The sequence below is a fragment of the Prunus avium genome, chromosome 2 (genome assembly GCF_965620075.1).
Source record: "Prunus avium chromosome 2, drPruAviu1.hap1.1, whole genome shotgun sequence".
In the NCBI taxonomy this organism is placed as follows: Eukaryota; Viridiplantae; Streptophyta; class Magnoliopsida; order Rosales; family Rosaceae; genus Prunus; species Prunus avium.
The window spans coordinates 21,382,572-21,405,336 of NC_142285.1; the positions used below are offsets into that span (position 1 = coordinate 21,382,572).

At 38.7% G+C, this 22,765-nt stretch overlaps 2 protein-coding genes and 1 long non-coding RNA gene across 3 annotated transcripts; 1 reads left to right on the plus strand and 2 right to left on the minus strand.

The window, feature by feature from the left end:
• Positions 1–6,468: 6,468 nt before the first annotated feature.
• Positions 6,469–8,003, minus strand: LOC148296596 (uncharacterized). Its single transcript, XR_015833418.1, has 3 exons — positions 7,868–8,003; positions 7,720–7,795; positions 6,469–6,676 (listed from the first exon to the last, which is right to left on the minus strand). It is a non-coding gene; the product is annotated as an uncharacterized LOC148296596 (long non-coding RNA).
• Positions 8,004–16,036: 8,033 nt separating this feature from the next.
• On the minus strand, positions 16,037–19,530 carry LOC148296597 (uncharacterized). The gene is made up of 5 exons (XM_088248574.1): positions 19,107–19,530; positions 17,826–18,696; positions 17,124–17,366; positions 16,831–16,957; positions 16,037–16,705 (listed from the first exon to the last, which is right to left on the minus strand). The coding sequence occupies exons 1-5, from the start codon at positions 19,528–19,530 to the stop codon at positions 16,037–16,039; spliced, it is 2,334 nt and encodes a 777-aa protein (XP_088104700.1).
• Positions 19,531–20,657: 1,127 nt separating this feature from the next.
• LOC110744773 (Ribosomal S17 family protein) lies at positions 20,658–22,100 on the plus strand. Its single transcript, XM_021944787.2, has 2 exons — positions 20,658–20,797; positions 21,469–22,100. Exon 2 carries the CDS (start codon positions 21,488–21,490, stop codon positions 21,911–21,913), a length of 426 nt encoding a protein of 141 aa, XP_021800479.1. The 5' UTR covers positions 20,658–20,797; positions 21,469–21,487; the 3' UTR covers positions 21,914–22,100.
• The last annotated feature ends 665 nt before the right edge of the window (positions 22,101–22,765 follow it).

Consider the following 22,765-nt stretch of genomic DNA (forward strand, 5'->3'; position numbering starts at 1 on the left):
CGTCATTATTACTATTTACGACGGGTTCAAAGTATCGTAAGAATTATTTTTAAATCCAACGAAGAAACTGTTGCGACGCTATGCCTATCGTTGTAATTGGTTTTCACGATGGGTAAAATCGTCGTAATAAGCATCAGAACCTTTGGCGACACCAGTTGGTCACGCGTCGCAAGACCATCGTAAAAAGGCATTTGCGACGTGTGGTTAACCTTTCACGACGGCTTTCTAGTGTCGCATCTAGCCTTTTTTTTGTAGTGGTTATAAGGTATAAATATAATTATTATAAAAATAGGATTTCTACTAATCTAGGGTCTTCGTGATTTCTCCTTGTTTGACTTAGTAAGACTTGAACCATCTTGAACTAGAAAATTTGACAACATTCCTTGTGATGAAAGGAATGATTTGGCTTTTTTGCTTGATTTGCACGAAATCTTCATCTTCTTATCCTTTTTAGCACACTTTCTCATATTTCACAATTCCTTCACAAATCTCACAAAACATATTAAACAAACAATTTAAATCAAGGATAACAACAAATAAATAGGTAAAAGAGTACAATATATATATATATATATATATATATAAAGTTATTCTCTTATCCGGATGTCCGCACGTTATTATCGTGCGGATCCTATTGTAAACAGGCAGGAAAACAGAGAGGGGTAGTACAAAATACACGGCGTCTGCACGATAATAATGTCCGGATGTCCGCATAAGAGAATTTCTGTATATATATATATATATATATATATATATATATATATATATATATATATATAATATACGCTTATCAATATCCACTAGATCCTCCAGCAAGTGAAGGATAAACCTTGGCTAAAAAGGCCACCACTATTGAAGTCACATCCTTCCAAACAAGATCAAACCAGATATTGTGCGTTTCATGGCAACCATTGTCATGACACATCACAATACAGAGCATGGAAGGATCATCTCGAAGAATTGGTAAAAGAAGACCATTGCAAGGAATACATAGCCAAGAAGGCTATCAAGTAGGTCGAGGAAAGACACATAGTGAAGGAGCCTCCACAGAATGTCATCCAGATCAATGGACTCCTCACAAAGTTTGAACTACCCGGTCTCACAAAAACTGAGAAGAAGCTAAAGATCAAGTAGGCTACCGCTGTAGCTCAGGTTTTGACTACCACCACCAGCTCAACGAGAGCTGTGATGATCAGCTACACCAAAAAAATCTACAAGGACTTGACCTACCGCATAACGACGCACTCATCATTAGCATCCAGATTGCCCACGCAGTACTTGAAAAAATTCACGTTGATGAGCCAAGTGTCGCAAATATCCTACAACTCTCTGGCATCCAACGGATGGGCATCGAGAGCCACATTGACAACAAAGCCAAGTCATTGACTGCCTTCAACGGGTCGACCTCAGTTACCCTTGGCACTATGAATTTGGACGTCTACTCCCCTCCGGTTATTTGCTCACATGTATTCATGATATTGGATTACCTGACTCGGTATAATAGATTCCTAGGCAGACCATGGCTACATAAGATCAATGTTGCCTTTTCTAGCATACATCAAAGGATCCGCTACCCAATACTTAGACGTGATGTAGGAGAAATCAAGGGTGACCAAACAATTGCCCGCAAGTGCGCAACTTAAGGTCTCAAGAAGTCAAAGGAAGCGGAATTCATTCCCTTTACCTCTACAAAGGCAGACGAAAAAGGGACCTCACCTTGCGAATAGCACTCATAACTCTAGGGTCGAGAAGACGAAATTCATTTCGAGTCCTTAGTAGAGGAAGAGAGATGGAAGCTTGAAGAGGATGTTGAGATAGTAGTTCTTAATCCTGACAACACTTACAAGAAAATCAGAATCAGTTCCTGGCTCAATGCTGAAGAGAAAGAAGTGCTCACTTCATGCCTTCAAAATAACAAGGATGTGTTCGCTTGGTCACCGTCCGACATGCTAGGCACATACCCGAACATCATCACTCACAAGCTACATGTTGATCTAGCTTGCAAGGCTATCGCATAGAAGAGACGCAACTATTTTTCCTAGTTAGTTGCTATCAGAGAAGCAAGAATTGACAAGTTTTTGGTTGCCGGATTCATTGAGGAAGTACCCTTCTCCGAGTGGCTATCCAACGTTGTGTTAGTCGCAAAGAAAAAAAATTGAGGTGATGTGTTTGCATAGACTACACAAACCTCAACAAGGCTTACCCTAAAGACAACTATCCTCTACCTATAATTGATCACCTTGTCGATTCAACATTGGGAAATCAACGAGCACACCACATCAAGAATCTCTCTGAAGCGTTTGATCTTCTCTGGAGTATCGAATAAAGCTTAACCCAGACAAGTGCACCTTTGGAGTCTCTTCATGAAGATTCTTAGGATAATTGGTCACCCAAAGAGGAATAGAAGCTCACCCAAACCAAATTAAAGCCATCCTCGACATGAAGTCAACGTAAACCACCAAAGAAATCTAGAGCTTAACAGGCAGAGCAGCAGCTCTCAATCGTTTTCTTTCCAGGTTTATCAACAAGTGCAAACCATTCTTTAAAGCATGGTAGAACAAGCCATAATGCTCGGTTTCAAAGCTTCCAACAACGAGGCAAAGTACGAAGCTTTACTTGTTGGGCCACGACTTGCAAAAGAGTTATCAGTCAAAATGTTAGCCATTCACTCCGACTCTCAACTCATTACAAATCAAGCTTTAGGAGAATACATGGTGAAACACCCAAAGATGATGCTCCACCTCAACAAAGTTCAAGAGCTATTGAAGGCTTTCCATACCTTCACACTCAAGCATGTCCTGAGAGCCAAGAATTCACAGGCAGATGCATTGAAAAATTTGGGATTAACCTTGGACTGTGAGTACAAATGCTCCATTCTGGTAGAGCACCTTGACAGGCTGAGCATTGAGCAAGTAGAAGTCGAAGTCATACAAATTGATCAAGACTCCAGCTGGCAAGATCCCATCATCAATTTCCTAATAAACCAAAACCTACCCAAGGAAAGGATAGAGGCTAGGAAACTACAACAAAAAGCAGTAAGATACTACATGCAGAATGGGAAACCCTATCACAAATCGTTCTCAGGTCCGCACTTGACATGCCTCATACCACCAGAAGATCTAAAGGTCCTCAGCGTAATCCATGAAGGTGTATGTGGAAACCACTCTTGGGGGAGAGGGGGGGGGGGGTGGTTAGGTCGCCCTTGCATAGAAGACCCTAAATGTGGGCTACTACTAGCCTACCATGCATGAGGACACCACATAATATATCATGAGAAGGTGTGACAGATTTCGCTATAATACTATGCTTTAACCTAAAGAGATTTTTTTTTTTAATCTTTTATTCACCCACAAAAATATGAGAGAGAGAGAGAGAGAGAGAGAGAGAGAGAGAGAGAGCCAAGAGTTTACTACTACCGTGCTTTAGGAGCTTTTGAAGGTGCTGTTGTGGAGATTCTAGGGATCAAGTCCATTGTCCAAATTGGTTTTATGATAATGATTATTTTGTTTATCTTTACTTTCGTCATGAATTAATTTTCCTTGATAGGGCTACGATGTAGCCTAACCATGAATACTTAAATTTTATGGTTTATATTATTTTTTTTTTTCTATTCCATGTTGAGTATTTGTTATTGTTCTTAATGCTTTGAATATATGGCCAATATTTAATTGATTTGATGATCCAAATGGAGACCAAAAGGAGATGTTTGGTGATTGCTTCTTATAACAAATATCATATCTTGAATGAGTGCTCGAGAGGGACTAACATGACTCATGTAGTTTTCCTGTAAGTTCTCATAGAACTTAATAGGTTCTTGATTTTCTAAATCCGTTGCTCGAGAGAGAATGGGTTGTTAATTGAGAATACTTTTGGTTGAACCCGAGAGGGGATATCGAATGAATTAGGAGAAACCAACTATCAACATGGGTAGTAATTAGGGTTAATTGGCTACAAGAATTAAGTATAATTGGTCATGGCGAAATCAGATGCTCTAGTGTAGGGGTGGGCATCAATCCGGCCGATCCGGTTACACCGGCCGAACCGATTATATTGGTTTGGTTTGATTTGGGTTTGACCAAAGAAAAAGTCAACAGTTTCAAAAATCGATCCGAACCGATTTGGTTTGGTTCGGCTGCGGTTTGAGCATTTTGTAAACTGTCCTAAACCGAACCGGACTGATTAAAAATAAATTTATTATTTGTTAAATATATTTTACATGTGGCAAGACTTGAGTGGTTCTTTGTAATTGTTATCATGCACCATACCGCACATGATTGGACTCCAAAAGCCTGAAAAACTCATACAAAACTAAAACTCAAGGATCTAGTCTTTCTCTACCTCTCTCACATTTCTCTCGGCCACTCCTTCGTTTCCTAACCCTAGCCGCACACAACACTCACTCACTACTCTCATCTCATCTCATCACATCATTCATCTCCATCTTCATCACCTTTGGCAGACAAGGTCATCACCTTTGGCCTCTTCGTCTCTCCAGTGTAACCACTCTCTCTCTCTCTCTCTCTCTCACACACACAAACACACACTCACTCACTCACTCACTCTCATTCTGTAGATTTGATGGTTTTCTTGTTCAAGTTTCTAATTTGGGTTCATATCTCTCATGGTTTTTGATGATTTAGATACATATGGGTCTTCATTTTGTCTTTTTTTCTGGTGAAATTAGTGGGTTCTGCTATGGTGATGTGTGGGTGCAATGGGGTGGGGTGGGTGGGATTTGCAGAAAGTTAAAAAAGAAGATGGGGTATTTGAAGAGATTTGGCTTGCTTTTGACTTTTGCTTTCCCTTTTTTTTTTTCGTGACTTCCCTTTTGTTGGCTTGGCTGTGCAAAGGAGTTCTCTTCTTCAGGTTTGGTTGGCTGCGTTTTTTTATCTTGGCTATACTCCTTTTTTTTTTCTTTTTTTTCTTTTCGCTGGTTTGTCTTTTTGGTTGGCTGGAGACTTCTTTTGTTGGTTTGTCAATTCAAGGGAAAATTATCTTCCTTTTGAATCTTGTATAAACCTGAAACCAAAAGAACTTTAAGAAAAATAGAAACAATAATAATAAAATAGGGGAAATACGGTTTAAGTTTGTTTTTTTTTTTCAATTGTGTGTTTATTATGGTTGAAACTAAATCTGTGATTGTGTTTCTTATGTAGAGATGAAGAAATCAAATGCTATGGGGCCTTTACATATTTCTTGTGATTGAGAATGGAAATGAAGACATGCTGCTTATTGTTTTTTCGTTTTTTGGTGTTTGAAAATTCTAATTTGATTTGTATTAATTAGTTGGATATTGAAGTTTATTTCTATTTGTATGCAAATGTGGGATTGTATGTTGAACTTTGTTTTACTGGAAATTTGGTTAACTTTCCATGTTTGATGTATTGGAGATTTGGATTATTTCATGAAAATGTTGATGTATGTAGCTGTATCAGTTTCTATTTTAGGATGTTTGTTAATAGGTTCTTTGTTATTGTAAGACGTTTTCTTTTATGCTTAAACCGGCCGAACCAAACCGCACCAAACCGGATATAAATGGTTTGGTTTGGTTTGGTTTTCATTTTGATTTTAGCTCAAACCGAACCACACCAGACCGTGAAAGTTTAATTGGTTCAGCTGTGGTTTGAGGGTGAAACCGGACCAAACCGGACCGTGCCCACGCCTACTCTAGTGTCTTATCAACTTGATTCTCAACCATTACTTAAATTGTTATTTTTCATAATTGTTTTAGTTTAATAAATTAATCACTCTTAATCAATCGTTCAAATAAATTATAGGATTAATCATAATTGATAGTTAATAGGATATTACAGTCTTTGTGGGAATGACACTCTATTTATCTCTATATTACTTGTGCGAATTGTGCACTTGCAATTATTTCACAACACTGGATTTAATATCGGTAATCCCCTTTAGTCGACAAATACTTGTACTCTTGAAGTAACTAAGATTCCTAACTTCAATCTCTGACTAATAGTAATGTTTTCGTTGTGGTAGCAAAGTTCCTCCTGAGTAGATTTATGGAAGATCCTCGCTCCACTTTAATATGTTCTTCCTGTTGGGGTCTTTTTCCGTCGGAAGGCCCGTCCGGGCTTGTTGATTCTTGAACCGCCATAGAGTGGTGGATCAAGCCTTCGTTGCCCCTTTTTCTGAGTTATCGAGGACTAGGCCCAAAGTATCCCGAGGGAGAAGCAATAGGCGTGGGCACGGTCCGGTTTGGACCGGTTTTTGTTAAAATATGGAACCTGAACCGAAAATACAAACCGATTCGGTTTGGACCGGTTTTGCTTAAAATCCCTACCAAAATCCGAACCAACCCGGACCTGCCGGTTTCCGGTTCGGTTTCCGGTTCTCACGGTTTGGGCTTGCTGTAGAGCCCAGTTTGATTTTTTGTGTATTTAAGCTTCAAGACCATCTGATTTTAAAATTTTTGGGCCTTAAACATCACAATTGGCCTAATTCCCATATTGAAACAACCACTATTCTTTGACAAAAATAATAAAACAATCCAATATTAAATTTAAAATTACAACCAACAAGAAAATACACATAATAAAACAAATTAAATTACAGTTAAATTTAAAATTATAACTCCATTCTTCTGTTCTTTTGTTGCCGCATCTCTGAACACCGAGTACACCAAGTGAACCTAGCAGATCCATGTATTGCCATCAACCTGAATTTGTAGAAAATAAAAACAAATCTTTTTGGTAAAAGTGAGAGCTTTAATGCAAATCTTTTCAGCCTGATATACTTTAATCATCATATAAGAACATTTTAAATGTGACTACAATTATTAAAGGAGAGATAATAATATGATTTATTATCTCTCCTTTAAAAATATTTCTCAAGCAACAGATAAAAATGGTGTACATATGCACTACATTTATCATACTACTATATTTATACGGCCATTCAAATCAAGAATTTTCTTGTAGAGAAGAGAAAAAAGGGTAAAAGTTAAGTATTTTAAGGAACTAAGTTGATTTACAAAGACCCTGTAGAGTTTCTTCAATTGAAAGCCTTGGTTTTTATGCTGAAAGATCTGTACTTAGTTTTTCTTACGAAGGTTTTACTATTTATTTAGATTGTCATCCTCAAATGACCAACTTTATTTGAATTCTTAACCCAACAAAATGTACACACACCCCAGACCTATCTTTTAAAGCCTTATGAATTTACAAATAACACTCGGACATCTAAAAGATTTTGACCTTCTTCAAATATCTTGCAAACGCAATCATTACAAACAAGATTGACTGTATATTGCCAAATTTCCATGATCTGGTACATCATTTTTTCCAGGCAATCCAACTGCATGACTCAAATTCAGAAATTCACTATGAAGCAATAACAGGAGCATGTGATGGTTTTTCCAGAACAAGACATGACATATTCAATGAATAAAAATCAAAATAAACAGAAAATCAAAAAATCAAAAAACAACATAACACAGAAAATCAAAATACTGTTTGACTCCACCAACAAAAACAGAAAAACAGAAAATCAAAAAATCAAAAATAAAAAATAAATCTGCAAAGGAGAAGACATAAATCTGCAAACAACAATCGGTAGCTCATCCAGCATTGATTTTTCGCAAGGAAGGAGCGGGTAAACAGATGCACACACAATCAAAACCTAAATACCCAAACAGATGCAAAACCCTAATAACAGAATCGAAGATGAGCTAAGAGAGAGAGAGAGGGAGATGAACAGTACCTGAGAGAGAGACAGAGACAGAGAGCTATGCGAGACGAAGAGGTGGACGCTGCGAGCGAATGGGATCTCCGATTTGCTGGAGGACAGAGAGAGTCAGAAAATCGAATTGGGGAAAAAAAAAAAGATAGAGAGAGAGAGAGAATCTGACCTGCGTGAAGACGACGACTGAGAGAGGCTGAGAGAAGAGCGACGGTAGAGAGAGGCGTGACGTGATGGCTGAGAGAGAGGTTTGGAATCGGTGGCGGCTGGTTGAGTGTGAAACGAAAGGGGAGGAAGAAACGTAATGGGATGGGAGGGGAGGAAAAAACGAAGAAATAAAAAACCCTAAGTCACTTAAGGCTTTTTTATTTGTGTAATCCTGTGTGTGCGCTACTTATGGTAGTAGCATACACATCATACATAATTTCTAATATAAATATATATTAATTAACTCTATTGGACAGGTTCGGATTGGACCGGTTCTTTAGGGTGAAAAACTGGAACCGGAACCGGTCTGAACCGGTTTGGTTTGGATTTATTTCGGTTTTTGACTTTTTTGGTCAACACGGTTTTTTTCGGTTTTTTCCGGATTGGTTTGGTTCGGTTTTGCGGTTTTGCGGTTCCAATGCCCACCCCTAAGAAGCAAGTCCCAGGGGAGTACTTTGTTTTTCTTCCAGCGGCTGCTTGTTTTGCACTGACGTTTCTGGCAGCTTGACGAAGAGTTGAACATGATGTTGGACTGAGATTGTGTGAGCTTGGCATGAGAGCTTGGAGTGTGGGAGCTAAAGACCCACAAGTTTAGCAAATGAGAATGCATAGGCTTGGCTTGGTGTTGGATATGCTTGAGTTTGGGTGTTGATAATTTGTTGTTTGTGGCTATGGCTATGGGGATTTAAGAGTTTCAAGAGGAGGATGAGAGGAAAAGCTTGAGATTTGAAGGCTATGGTGTTTATAACTTGAAAGGAAGGAAAAGCTTATAATTATGCTTGGTGAGGCTTTATAGATTCAAGAGTTTCAAGAGAAGGAGGATGGGAGGAAAAGCTTGAGATTTGAAGGCTATGGTGTTTATAGCTTGGAAGGAAGGAAAAGCCTAGAATTATGCTTGGTGAGGCTTTATAGATTCACGAGTTTCAAGAGAAGGAGGATGGGAGGAAAAACTTGAGATTTGAAGGCTATGGTGTTTATAGCTTGGAAGGAAGGAAAAGCTTGGAGTTATGCTTGGTGAGGCTTTATAGAGGAGATGGATTTCAAGGGTGAGAAAGTAGGAGACATGGCTGTGATGGTTGAGGAATGGCTGGGATGGCTGTTGTGTGGATTTCAGCTGCACCAAAATGGATTAAGCTGCATCCTCAACTTGTGATACTCGCAAGTGCACGAGCCGTTCGGTAGTATAGCGTATGTAAGTGCGAGGTCGATCCCACGAGGATTGGTGATTGAATGATCCAATTTAGTTTCCCTACACAAAATAGAAACAAAAACAAAGAACATAAAATAAGGAAGAAAGAAATAAGTAACTCAAGCAAATAAGTTCCCAAGTTCAATTAGATTAACGGATTGATTCTAGCTAATGTATGATTAAGCCATGGTGTTTGGTCATAACCTTGTGTTCCTAATTCCCTAATTTGATCATTTGTTGTCTAACCTAAAATTAAGCAATAGGAACCCATTAAGCATAGAAGAACATTTTAAACAACCAAGTATGTATCTAATCCCTGTTGTCGAATGTCCATACATACTCTTCCTATTCATAGTTCAATTCGAATTAAAGCATGGTGTATACTCTTAATTCAAACCAAGATAGCTAACATGCAAGCCTAAATGGTGATCAATCATTCAAACTAGCATATTAACTTATAAGCATAATGAATAAGAACATGAACCATAATTGAAACTTGGAAACTAATCAAACTTGAAACTAAAGAAAAGAATTTACATAACAATGAAAATTAAAGTAGAACTTGGAAAGACTTAAAGGAAAATTTAGTAAAAGGATTTTTGTTACAATCAATTGAGAACTAGAAAGGAAAACTAAGAGAATTTAAGGGAGAGAAGGGAAGGGAGCTCTAGAGAAGTGTTTGAGAGCTCCCCCCCTTGGGGTGTGTTTACAAGCTTGGGAAACCTCACTATATATAGGCCTAAGGAAGCTGAAAATCTGAATTAAGTATGGCTAATGCATACAACACTTGTTTTATAAAATCTGAAATGGTTGATGCACTTCACTAATGCATACAACACTTCCATTATAAAATCTGAAATGGTTGATGCACTTCACTAATAAATCCCACCAGCAGCCCTAGCTCATCTTCATGTCACCATGACCAAGCTTCCAACCAGAAATAATAGCTCATCCTGAGGTCAGCATGACCAGCAACTTCAAGGGCTTACGAATTGGGCTTCCCTTAAGCAAATTAAGACTTTAAGCACTCAAACTTGAAGTTCAGAATGTCTTCTTTCCAGCCATATATCATTTGGGCCAATCCAAGGTCGGAGGAGGAAGTTAAGGCCAAAACAAATTGCTAACTCATTTTGCGCGCTGATAAAATCCATCTTGAGCATGGCTCTGTGTTTGCTAGGTAACAGACTCCATATTTATCCAATGGGGCTGACTTTTGGATATGTTATATTACACACCCATTGGAACAACTTTCATGAAGAATGTGGCCTCATCCGAGCTATGTAGGTTGCTGAAACAAAGCTTGCAATATGACCTACGAAACTGGGCTGGCAGGGGACTGTAGCCAAAATTGAGTTTGTCTTTAAGCTTTTCATTCATTCATCCAAATTAGGCCCTAACATGCATGGATTGCATCATTTACTATCCAAAGCCCTCATTATTACCTAAAGCTCAATGAACTGAAAGATAAACACAAAAAGGATTAAAAGCACAAGTTTAACTCAAAAACATAACCAAATCATAAGCTAGAAGGGTACAAAATGATATGTAAATATGCACCGATCAATGGCCGCTGGAATGCTTGCAGCAGCTGAAGGGAAGAAGGAAAGTGGCTTGATGGTTGCTGGGGTGCTTAAGCAACCAAGAGATGTTGGTCGATGGCTGCTGGGATGCTTGCAGCAGCCGAAGGGAGGAAGGAAGATGAGTTCTCATGGTTGCTGAGAAGCTTGCAGCAACCAAGAGAGGTTGATTTTGCCCAGCAAATGCCTCCCAATTTATAGATGGTGAGGGTTTTCCTTTATTTCCAATAGGTAAAGGGAGGTGCTGGAACCAACCTATTTCCAATGGTTAAAAGGGAGCACTAGGGCATGCTATTTTCCAATAGGTGAAGCTAGGTACCATAAGCTGATTAAATCCTATGGGTAAAAGGAAGTGCTAGAAATGGCTTGTTTCCAATGGGTAAAACTAGGCATTTGGAAAATAACTATTTCCTATGGGTAAAAGGAAGTGATTGAAAAATATCTCATTTGCTCACCCATATTGGAGAACTCTAAGTAATGGGCTTGGACTTTGGTGCTCTCAAGTAGCTAGCCCAAAGCCTCCATTATCCAAGAGCTTTCGTGGGCCTTGTGGACCTCCGTAACGTTCCACACCACAGTCCCTCATGCAAGCCCCGTAAACCACATGACTTGGGTTCATGTGAGCTTGATAGGTGATTGACATATGAAAAATGTATTATTGGCTTGGCATGGCATGCACACTATTTCTATATTTATTTAATAAATTAATTCCCAAAATACAACTTGGATTAATGCATGACCAACATTGTATGTTATATTGGGCTTTAAATGTCTTTGGGCTTCCCGTGACTTTTTTGGGCCTCAACACTTCCAAGATTCCCTACTAAAAAAACGAATAAACACCAGTGTAGTGTTGGCCAAGGGCCCTCCGATGCTTAAGTCATAAAATAATCTCAAGGAGATGTGGGAATTTCTGAAAGGAAATAAGAATTCTCTCAAGGAGAGAGAGGGGATGGCGTGAGAGCCAGAGAGAGAGAGAGTGGCGTGTGAGCCTCTAGGGTATTTTTGCTAGGGTTTGGAAGTTACCTCTTTGTGAAATAAACTTGTCTTTATGTAGCCTCATCACCTTGTGCCTTCTTTAGAATAATGATCGGTTCATAATTGTATATCATTTTGTACCCTTCTAGCTTATGATTTGGTTATGTTTTTGAGTTAAACTTGTGCTTTTAATCATTTTTGTGTTTATCTTTCAGTTCATTGAGCTTTAGGTAACAATGATGGCTTTGGATAGGAAATGATGCAATCCATGCATGTTAAGGCCTGATTTGGGTGAATGGAAGAAGAGCTTAAAGACAAACTAATTTTGGCTACAAACCCTTGCCAGCCCAGTTTCGTAGGTCAACTTCTTGGCCTTGTATCAGCATGCTCTGGGGCTCGGATGAGGTGAAAATCTTCATGAAAGTTGTTCCAATGGGTGTGTACTATAACATATCCAAATTTCAGCCCAATTGAACATATCTGGAGTCCTTAGCCCGTCCAACACTAAACCCTGCTCAGGAGGATTTGCAGCTGCCAGCTTTTAGCCATGTGCCTCCTTTTAGCCATAATTGACTTTGTACCCAACATAATGAGTGAAGTAGGGAGGCATTCCAGCTATGAAAGTCTAAATGAGCAAGTTGGTACATGCTGGAGCTATTAAAGAGAAGCATGTGCATGTATGTGAAGCAAAAAGAAAGAAATGAAATGAAATGAAGTCAATTCCAGTCTCTGTTCGGCAGCCAACTTGCAAGGCCCAAAACACACACTTCTACTACTCCGATGGGAATACTTTCTTCATAGAAGTTGTTCCAATGGGTGTCTAGTATAACATATCCAAATTTTAGCCCCATTGGATACGTTTTGAAACCTCTGGCCTTTCTACACCAAGTCTGGTTCAGAAGAATCATTTCTTTTCAGCAACCAAAAGAAAACCACATGGGTTGGCAGCAAAAGGCAGCCATAATTGAACACCTTTGAAAACCCATGTGAAGAAAGCTTCAAGAGCAGCAAAAGAAGTATGAGATGGAATTGATTCCAACCACACTAACATAGACAAGATAAAGTGAGAGTTATGGGTTGTATTAAAAGAGGAATGGTGGTGTTGGAATTCATCATGATGTTCCTCCCTCTTAGCCCTATAAATAGAGAAGTCTTCAAGCTTCAAAACACACCCCAAGGGGGGCAGCTCTCAAACACTTCTCTAGAGCTCCCTTCCCTTCTCTCCCTCAAATTCTCTTAGTTTTCCTTTCTAGTTCTCAATTGATTGTAACAAAAATCCTTTTACTAAATTTTCCTTTAAGTCTTTCCAAGTTCTACTTTAATTTTCATTGTTATGTAAATTCTTTTCTTTAGTTTCAAGTTTGATTAGTTTCCAAGTTTCAATTATGGTTCATGTTCTTATTCATTATGCTTATAAGTTAATATGCTAGTTTGAATGATTGATCACCATTTAGGCTTGCATGTTAGCTATCTTGGTTTGAATTAAGAGTAGACATCATGCTTTAATTCGAATTGAACTATGAATAGGAAGAGTATGTATGGACATTCGATAACAGGGATTAGATACACGCTTGGTTGTTTAAATTGTTCTTATATGCTTAATGGGTTCCTAATGCTTAATTTTAGGTTAGACAACAAATGATCAAATTAGGGAATTAGGAACACAAGGTTATGACCAAACACCATGGCTTAATCATACTTTATCTAGAATCAATCCGTTAATCTAATTGAACTTGGGAACTTATTTGCTTGAGTTATTTCCTTTTTTTTTTTTGGTTTTATTTATCTTTCTTGTTTTTCTGTTTTGTGTAGGAAAAGTGAATTGGATCATTCAATCACCAATCCTCGTGGGATCGACCTCGCACTTACATATGCTATACTACCGAACAGCTCGTGCACTTGCGAGTATCACAAGTTGAGGATGCAGCTGAATCCATTTTGGTGCAGCTGAATCGATGCAACAAATAATCAAGAGAGAATAATTCTGTTTTTAAGGGAATTATTCATTTCCATAAATAAGGAGATGGAGGAGATCAAGGAGATTTAATGTAATCACGGTCCTTGACTTATGGAGATATTATCGTTTTAAAACACATTAATAGGCCAATTACATGGGGATTTAATTGGCATATCAACATGACCTAGGGCATATTCCAATTTCCATGTGGCATCACCGGAGTGGTTGCCAAAATATTGGACTCCCACAAGCTAGCGCAAAAGCTACAAAACCGTTTAAATAAAAAAGATAAAATATCTCAGTCTACCAATACTTCGAACCTTTGTTGAATGTTTAATATTCACTCTACAACTATTACTCATTTGTTTCTTGACTGTCAGTATGCTAATCAACTTTGACAACATTTATCTCATTTTGGTATTATTTCTCTACCTCTTAATGTAGATATTGTGGATCGGATAATTTATCAATGGAATAATATGTCCACATCTTATTTAATAAAATATTTCACTATTTTTTTTGGAAATTTTAGGATCAAAAAATTGTTTTATTTTTGAAAATATATCACCAAGACATGTCACATATGAAAACTTATTTACATAATTATTGGCAAGCTAATCATGTTACTTCTAAGAAATGGAAGAACAAAAATGCAAAATCTTATGGTTGGAGTCCTCCTAAAAATGATGCTTATAAAATTAATTTTGATGGGTTTGTTTTAGTTAATGGAAATTCTGTTGCAGGTTTTGTTATTAGAAATGCATAAGCTAAGCTAGTTATTGCAGGATCATGGCCACTAGGTTACACCTTTATCTTACAAGTCGAGGCAACAGCTTGCAGGCAAGCTTTGTTGTGGGCTAATAATCTGAAGATTTCGAAGGTGGAAATTGTAGGAGATTCTAAAATACAGATACAAATCATTACAAAACGAGCGATGATAAATTGTAGAAGACATATGACAACTTTTTGGAAAGTTTGATCAAGTGGCTATCACTCATATACAGATGGGCTAACATGGTTGTTGACCAGTTGGCAGAAAAAGGACATAGTTATAACAACTCATGTATTTGGTTTAGTGATTTCCCTCTAGATGTCCTTGCTAGAGTTTATTCTGACTTGTATGGTACTATGATGGTAAGATCCCAAGGGGATCAAAATTTTAAGAGTTTTCTTCGATTTTGCCCCCTGATTATTTCACTATTGTCAATTTACCCCTAATCATTTTTTTAGTCAATTAAGGACCCTTTTTAAATAGGGCCTACATTCAATTTTTTCAAATTTCATTCAAATTTCCATCCAAATTAAGAGTAAATTCGTAATTTTAAGATATTTTTTTATATAAAAAAAACAAGGGAATTAAAAAACCCCACCTTCTATGCACCTCGCCCCTCGCTGCCCCTCTCCGTCTCTATTGCCCAAACAGCCCACCCACCAACACAACAATGCTCTGTTTACTGATTTTACTCAAATTTGTTGTAACATTCACTTCCCTACACAATAATGCATGTAGGGGTTTATATCTTTTTTGAATCACTCATTTCTTCTTACCACTGTTTGCTGGAAAAGCAAACATAAAGTTGATGCCTCCTTCATCTATCAATTCAATTCACTTCTATTAAAATTCAACCACTCTAAAATCTCATAGCATTCTCCATACCATTTTGATTCTTGAAAATCCCAAAAAATCTCTTTACCACTCTTACATGAATCATGTTATCATTTCAATTACCATTCTTTCAAATTCAAGCCCACATTGTTTTCTGTGAGAGACCTTTTTCATTTGAAACCTTATCTTCGAGATTGAAGTGGCAGGGGAACCATGAAAAACAAAGGCAGAGCTGTGGAAGCACACAACAACATTGACAAGGAGTACTTTTCTTCATTATAAATGCCATATAGTAAACACCCCAATTCATCTTTAGTTGGGATAAGCGCTTCTTTCTCTTGCTCTGAGATCTCATCAAATAGAGACTCGTGCAGTGCACTGTGGAGGTAAGTACTGTTGGTAGAGTCTAATTTCTGATTGAGAATGAAAAGCATGAAGCTTTACAATCAAATTCCAAGGCCAACAAAAGCCTTGGAATTTTAAGACGGAAAGAGGATGTTGTGGTACTCATGATAAGAATATGAAGAAGAGAGAGAGAAAGGGAAGCGAGAATCTTTTTTTTTTTTTGGGTCAAGAGTACTTTCATTCCAAACGAAAGAGAAGTACAAACAAAGGGCTAGGCTACCCACAACCACAATCAAAGAACAACACAGTTACCAACATCCAGCAAAAAGAAAGGAGAAAAACAAGCTACGGCGAAACTAAAGCAGCCACAATAGAAATAGATGAAAAACAATCTACAGCAAAACAAAAGCAAATTTTGTTAGAGGCCAAACCTATGTCACCTCCCAATAGGGAGCGTGTCCGCCTCTAATAGCCAGGACTCACATCGTAGGGGGACATGGGAGCCCATCAGCTTGCAACACAAAGACCAAAGAGGATGGGAGGCTGGATTCCCAAACCTCATCACACATCATCCTTCTAGCTCGAGAAGCTGCAGCATCTGCTGCTTTATTTGCACCACGGTGCACCCAATTCCAAGAGTACGAATTGAAACCACTACAGGCTCTTCGAATTGCCGTTAGAATGGGGAAAATAGTCCATCTACTCCTCTGAATATGGCCTTTGACAGACTGGACCAACTCCTTTGAATCAGATTCAAAAATCACATGTGATATTCCCATTTGAGCAGCTAAATGTACTCCACTCAATGCTACATGCGCCTCCGCCTCAATAGCCGACGCTACTAGTCTAGTTTTACAGTTGCCGCCCAAACACACAGCATTCGAGTCCCGAACCACCACACCCAAACCTGCTAGCTTCGAAACTCCCTCCCATGAAGCATCAACATTTACTTTACAATATGCATGGGGAGGGGTTGACCATCTTGCCTCTGCCACCCCAACCTCAACAACATTATCATTCATATTCATCACAGACTCAGTTTGCACTTGCATGAATTTGCTGACCACAGACTGGGCAGCACACAAAGTCTTCTGCGGGCACACCTGAACACCCTCAAAGACAGCAGCACATCGACTTTTCCAAATACTCTAACAAGTGTATGCAATTTGAGCCATGAGCCAAGATCGATCATGAGCAGAGCTTTGAGGGAGCTGCAAAGTCCTCTTTAGCCACTCACCAATTGTTGTAATACTTTGTCTATTTATTTTATAACATAAAGGGCCTCCAAACCAAACTCCTTGAACCCAGTTGCATAATAGAAAGAGATGCTCTTCATATTCAGGAAGCTCTCCACATAGAGGGCAAAGAGGCGAGGGACCAAGGTGTCTCCTATGCAGAGCCTGACAAGTCAATAAACAACCCTTGCAAATTCTCCACAAGAAATTTTTTAATTTTGGCACTAGCTTCGAATTCCATATTGACTTCCACATAATCTTATCTATTGTCCAAGAGCCAGAAGGCCTACTGGTGTTAGAACTAAGAGAAGCATTGATGATTAAATTATACCCAGATTTTACAGTAAATCTTCCATCTCTATTGAAAGGCCACACCATTCTGTTAGCCTCAGTCTCGTCACCTAAAGGAAGAGCTTTAATCAAACAAGCATCCCTGACATTGACTTGTCTATCAATAGCATTCACGTTCCAGACACAGGTTGAAGGGTTTATAATAGTTTCAACCTTTTCCTCCTCATTTACCTCCACACCTGGTTTTGGCATTAAAAGGCGATAAGGGGAGCAAGGAATCCACCTGTCAGTCCACAATTTAATCCGACTTCCATCCAAAACTTGCCACCGCGCACCGTTGAGAATGACGTCCCTGCCTGCCAGCAAGCTCAACCAAACCTATGCGGACCTAGCCCCTTTTTTTGCTTCTAGAAAGTCATTATTCGGAAATTATCGACTCTTAATTAATTGAGCCCAAAAAGCATCTGGCTTCATCATCAATCTCCAGCATTGCTTGGCTAATAAGGTAGTATTAAAGTCTCTTAGGTTCCTCAAACCCATCCCTCCTTCCTTCTTTGGCAGCCCCAATTCCTTCCAGCTAATCCAATGAATTTTATTTGCTTCCTAGTTATGTCCCCACCAAAAATTGGCAAGAATGCTATCAATCTCCTTGCAGAAGCCGATGGGAAAAGAGAACACTGACATGGGATAAGAGGGAACAGCCTGAGCCACAGACTTTATCAACACTTCTCAACCCGCTTACGTGAGTAAGCTTTGCTTCCATCCCTGCACCTTATGCAAGATTTTCTCCTTTACAAAAGCCAACGCCTCCTTTTTTGATCTCCCGTATATTGTTGGAAGGCCAAGGTATTTTCCAGGATCATCCGTGATATTTACGTTAAGAGCAGCTTTCATCTCTTCCTTCACTTCCGCCAAAGTGTTAGGACTGAAAAACAGGTTTGATTTTTCCAAATTGACAGCTTGACCCGAGGCCTTGCAGTAAGACTTAAGAATTTGGCTCACCACTTTGCAATTTTGACTTGTAGCTTTGAGAAATATGAGGGAGTCATTTGCAAAAAATAGGTGAGTTAGAGTTGGGCCCCTCCTGCCAAAACTTAGTCCTTGAAGGAAGCCCCTCATTGCTGCATGGTTAAGCATAGAAGATAAGACATCATTGACAATTATGAATAAATATGGAGATATAGGGTCCCCCTGGCGAATTCCCCTCGATGGCTTGAAACCACCCCCTACCTTTCCATTGATTATCACAGAGAATTCCACTAAAGAGACACAGTTCATCACCTTTTGCACCCAAGCCTCTACAAAACCCATTTTCAATAACACTGCTTGGAGGAAATCCCACTCAATTCTATCGTAAGCTTTGTTCATATCCAGCTTCAGCCCCATTTCAAAAATGCTAGTATCTCTTCTAATCTTCAAAGAGTGGAAGGCCTCATGTGCAATAAAAATATTATCTTGAATCTGCCTTCCAGAAATAAACGCACATTGTTGGGGAGAGATGATTGCATTTAAGTAGGGTTGAAGGCGATTAGTGAGAATCTTCGAGATTACCTTGTAAGAATAGTTGCACAATGCAATAGGGCGGAATTGAGTGACCAATCTGGGCTCATCACCTTTGGAACAAGAGCAATCTCTGTTACATTCATAGCAAAAATATTTTTGTTCTCGGAGAAAAATCTTTTAACCAACCCACACATATCCTCACCAATAATGCTCCAATACTTTTGAGAAAAGATACCAGAGAAACCGTCAGGCCCTGGGGATTTTAGGGCCCCCATTTGAAAAACAACATGTCTAATCTCCTCATCATTTATTAGGGCCATCAAGCTTGAATTAATATCCTCAGTGATTATTGGAGAGACAAAAGATAAGATATCACCCCAGTCTCTCTGGCCTTCAGAAGTAAACAAATTCTGGAAGTATGCCTCAATGGTGTTATGAACCCGAGCATCGTTACTCTCCCAGTCACCATCTTGGTTTTTTATCCGGGCAATTCGATTTCTCCTCCTTTTCTAAACCGTACTATTGTGGAAAAAGGCAGTATTTGCATCTCCTTCTTTAAGCCACTTGGTTTTCGCCATCTTCTTCCAATACAACTCCTCACACCTCCAAACATCATTGAGCTTATTCCCTACTTGCCCAATTTTCCCATAGTTTGCATCCCAGTTCAGTTGAAGTTGATCAAGCTCCGTGAACAAGGAATTTGCAATTTTACGATTATTTAAGAATTTCCCATCACTCCACTTTCGCAAATCCACACGACACCCCCTAATTTTCCTTCCCCACACATGCATTCTATTTCCATGAAATTCCCTTCGCCAGCTTCTGTCAATCACTTCTCTACACTCTGGATCAGAAGTCCAAGAAGCCTCAAACTTAAAAGGCTTACAACCTCTTCTTATTCGAGATTCTGTCTCCACAAGGATGGGACAATGGTCAGAACCCATGACAGGCAGATGAGTAATGGAAGAATTTGGCCACTCTTCTTGCCATTGGGTATTAATTAAGCCTTTGTCTAGCCTCTCTTGATACCCCAAATCCCTAAGACGGAAGAATTATTGAGAAGGTCAAAGGAATAATTAAAAAAATTTAAAATGGGAAGAAACGGCTAAAAGGGTGGATGTTGGTGGTCAGTAGCGGACCTATTAAGGCGCAAGGAGGTGCCCTCGTCAGAAAAACCATTGCATGTGCTTCAAATTGCCCATTTGTTTAGCGGGTGGTGGTGCACAAATTACTTTATTTCCATTTTCAAGTAAATGTCTTTGTCCTTTTACTTTCATTTATTTTTATATTAGTCCATTTACTTAAGTTTATAATGTAAATAAGGAAGTACCCCGCATTTGGATTTAAATAAAAATACTAGAAAATCAAATTCCCACCAAATCAAAATATGAAAAATCGGTTTTTGTGCAAAATACGATTTAGGCTAAAAATGATGGCTCATTAAGTCAATATATACTTCATAATAAAATCCCATAAAATCAAGTTTTCTTATTTGATGTGTGAGGAATAAAAGCCACCAAAAATTTTCTTGAGAAAATGATTATTTCGAAAAACCATTTTTCATACTTAGTCAATATTTTTACATAAAATAATTTTTCATGTATGATATAAATGCATGAAGGGACCTAAGGTCAATCTAGATAAAAAGCCTTAGATGTTCAATCTAGAAAGAGTTTTTAGTCTTTCAAAATTGCACATATGCTAAAAAATTCCTTGGTCCGCCAGTGTTGGTGGGTGAAGTGTGGTGGAGGTGGGTGGGCTGTTTGGGAGGGGCAAGAGAGATAGAGGGTACAGGGAAGCTGGATCAAAGGTAGGGCTGCATAGGTGGGGTTATATATATATATTAATTTCTTAAAATTATGAATTTACATTTAATTTGGACGGAAATTTGGATGAAATTTGAAAAAATTGACGGTAGGCCCATGGGCTATTTTTACAACGTTTGGGTCCTTAATTTATTGAAAAAATTGGTAGGGCTAAATTGACAATAATGAAATAATTCATGAGGCAAAACCGCAAAAAAACTCAAATTTTAATGTAATAGAGGGAATCGGGTCGGGTGCAGCCCGCTCGACCCATAAACAAAAAGTAACGCGCCTAATAAAAGAGAAACCCTAGTACGCACTTTCCCATCTCTTCAGCTGCCGCACTCTATCTGCTCCCTGCGCCTCCTCTCTACTTCCTCATTCTTAACCTTCGCTGTTCGGCACTGTAAGTAATGTTTTAGGGTTTGTTTTTCATCTCATGGTTCTCTTCCATTGCAGCTACTCTAAAACGTAAAACGATTTGGAATATTTAGTGCCTGATTTGTATTCGTGTTTTAGTCCACGGGTGATTCGAATTAGTTAACTCTGTTTGATTATGGCCCAAAATGACACTGTCAAAGGGAATTGATTGTGATTTGTGTGTGTATGTGGGTAAGATAGTTGAACATGTTCATGGGGTTTTATGTAGTATTATTGCTTATGTATGAATTATGTGTGGTAATGTTGCTTTATTTTAATCATGAGAGTAAAATAATTTTGGGTTCGAGGAATTAGGTTTAGGGTGTTGAAATCGAGTTTTGGATCTGAAGTGTTATATGTTGTTTATGGTCGTTGATAGTGGGGTTTTCTTATCTGCTATTGTGATTTTTTCAGTTTGGCAGATACTCTAACCTGCTATGCTGCTTAGTTTTTATTAGGTTTGGTTTGGCTTTGTTTAAGATTTAGTTAAATCTACAAGTCCCTTTTTGTTCTGCTTGTATTTTTTTAGTTTCTCTGTTTTATTTTGTTTATTAGCATCTTAGTTAAAAAGCTTGGTTCTATGGGTTACATCAATATCATATTCTCTGAGCATGAAATGGATGAGAGTAGTTTTTTCTTATTTTCTTATCATTGCAGGAAGAGCTAGTTCTGCAAAATGGGTCGTGTTCGTACCAAGACTGTGAAGAAGTCCTCACGCCAGGTGATCGAGAGGTACTACTCAAAGATGACCTTGGACTTCCACACAAACAAGAAGATCTTGGAAGAGGTTGCAATCATCCCCTCAAAACGTCTCCGGAACAAAATTGCTGGGTTCTCCACTCACCTGATGAAGAGGATTCAAAAGGGTCCAGTCAGGGGTATCTCACTGAAACTGCAGGAAGAAGAGCGTGAGCGTCGCATGGACTATGTACCTGAACAATCTGCTATCAGGACTGAAGAAATCAAGGTCGATAAGGAGACCCTTGACATGCTTGCTGCTCTTGGCATGGCTGATCTTCCTGGGGTATCTGAAGCTGAGCCACAGGTTATGATCCCTAGCCAAGGTTATGGACGGGGTCCACAGGGTGGAAGGAGGTTCTGAGGCAATGGAAGCTTTGTGTTGTTTTTGAGAATCTGGAATTTAGTTATCTAAGTTTGCATTTGGTAGTAGTGATATGGCAAACATGGATCTTATTTTTGTATTTTAATTGAATGTTCGCTTGACATTGAGTTTGGAAAATGGTACTTTTGTTTATTAAATGGAGTTAACATGCTTGCGTTTATGCAAATATTGTTGGTAGACGTATGTGGATGTGCATTTGATATTGTTTTGTTGCAGTACTTTTCTTATTCTGAAGTGATCAGTTTAAGCTATGGAGTAAACATTTATATGAGGCCCACAGGTGTTTGTTGTATTATTAGTATATAGTCAACAAAACACAAGACAAGAGGGAACAAAATAAATTTCTTTTTATTATTAGGACTTTATCAAGATAGATTTACACTTTAATGTTAGGTAAATACCATATTAATTTGGCTTTTTTATCGCAAAATGTCTCTCAGGTTAACGAAACTATTAGATTGTCCTGTTTTTTTTTTTTTTTTTGGTCATTCATGGTTCTCAAGGTTAACGTGAGTGCTCACAAGTAGCCATATCGTCAACTTCGAGGTCGATTGATCGCTATGAATGGACAATTGATTGATTTTCGGCAGAGAGAACTCTCGTACTCCAAACTCAGGACGATCGATCGCTAGCTTTGGATGATCGATCGCTTCTTGGTCAAGAGCAATTTCGGGCTCCAGACCTCGAGGCGATTGATCATCAGAGGCAGGATGATCGATCGCTTCTGTACAGAGGCAAATTTCTTCGCTTTCCAAGTTGCTCCAATTTTTCTCTTCACTTCGTATCTCCCCATGAAGCGTAGATTTGGATCTTGGGTTATGGAAGAACATC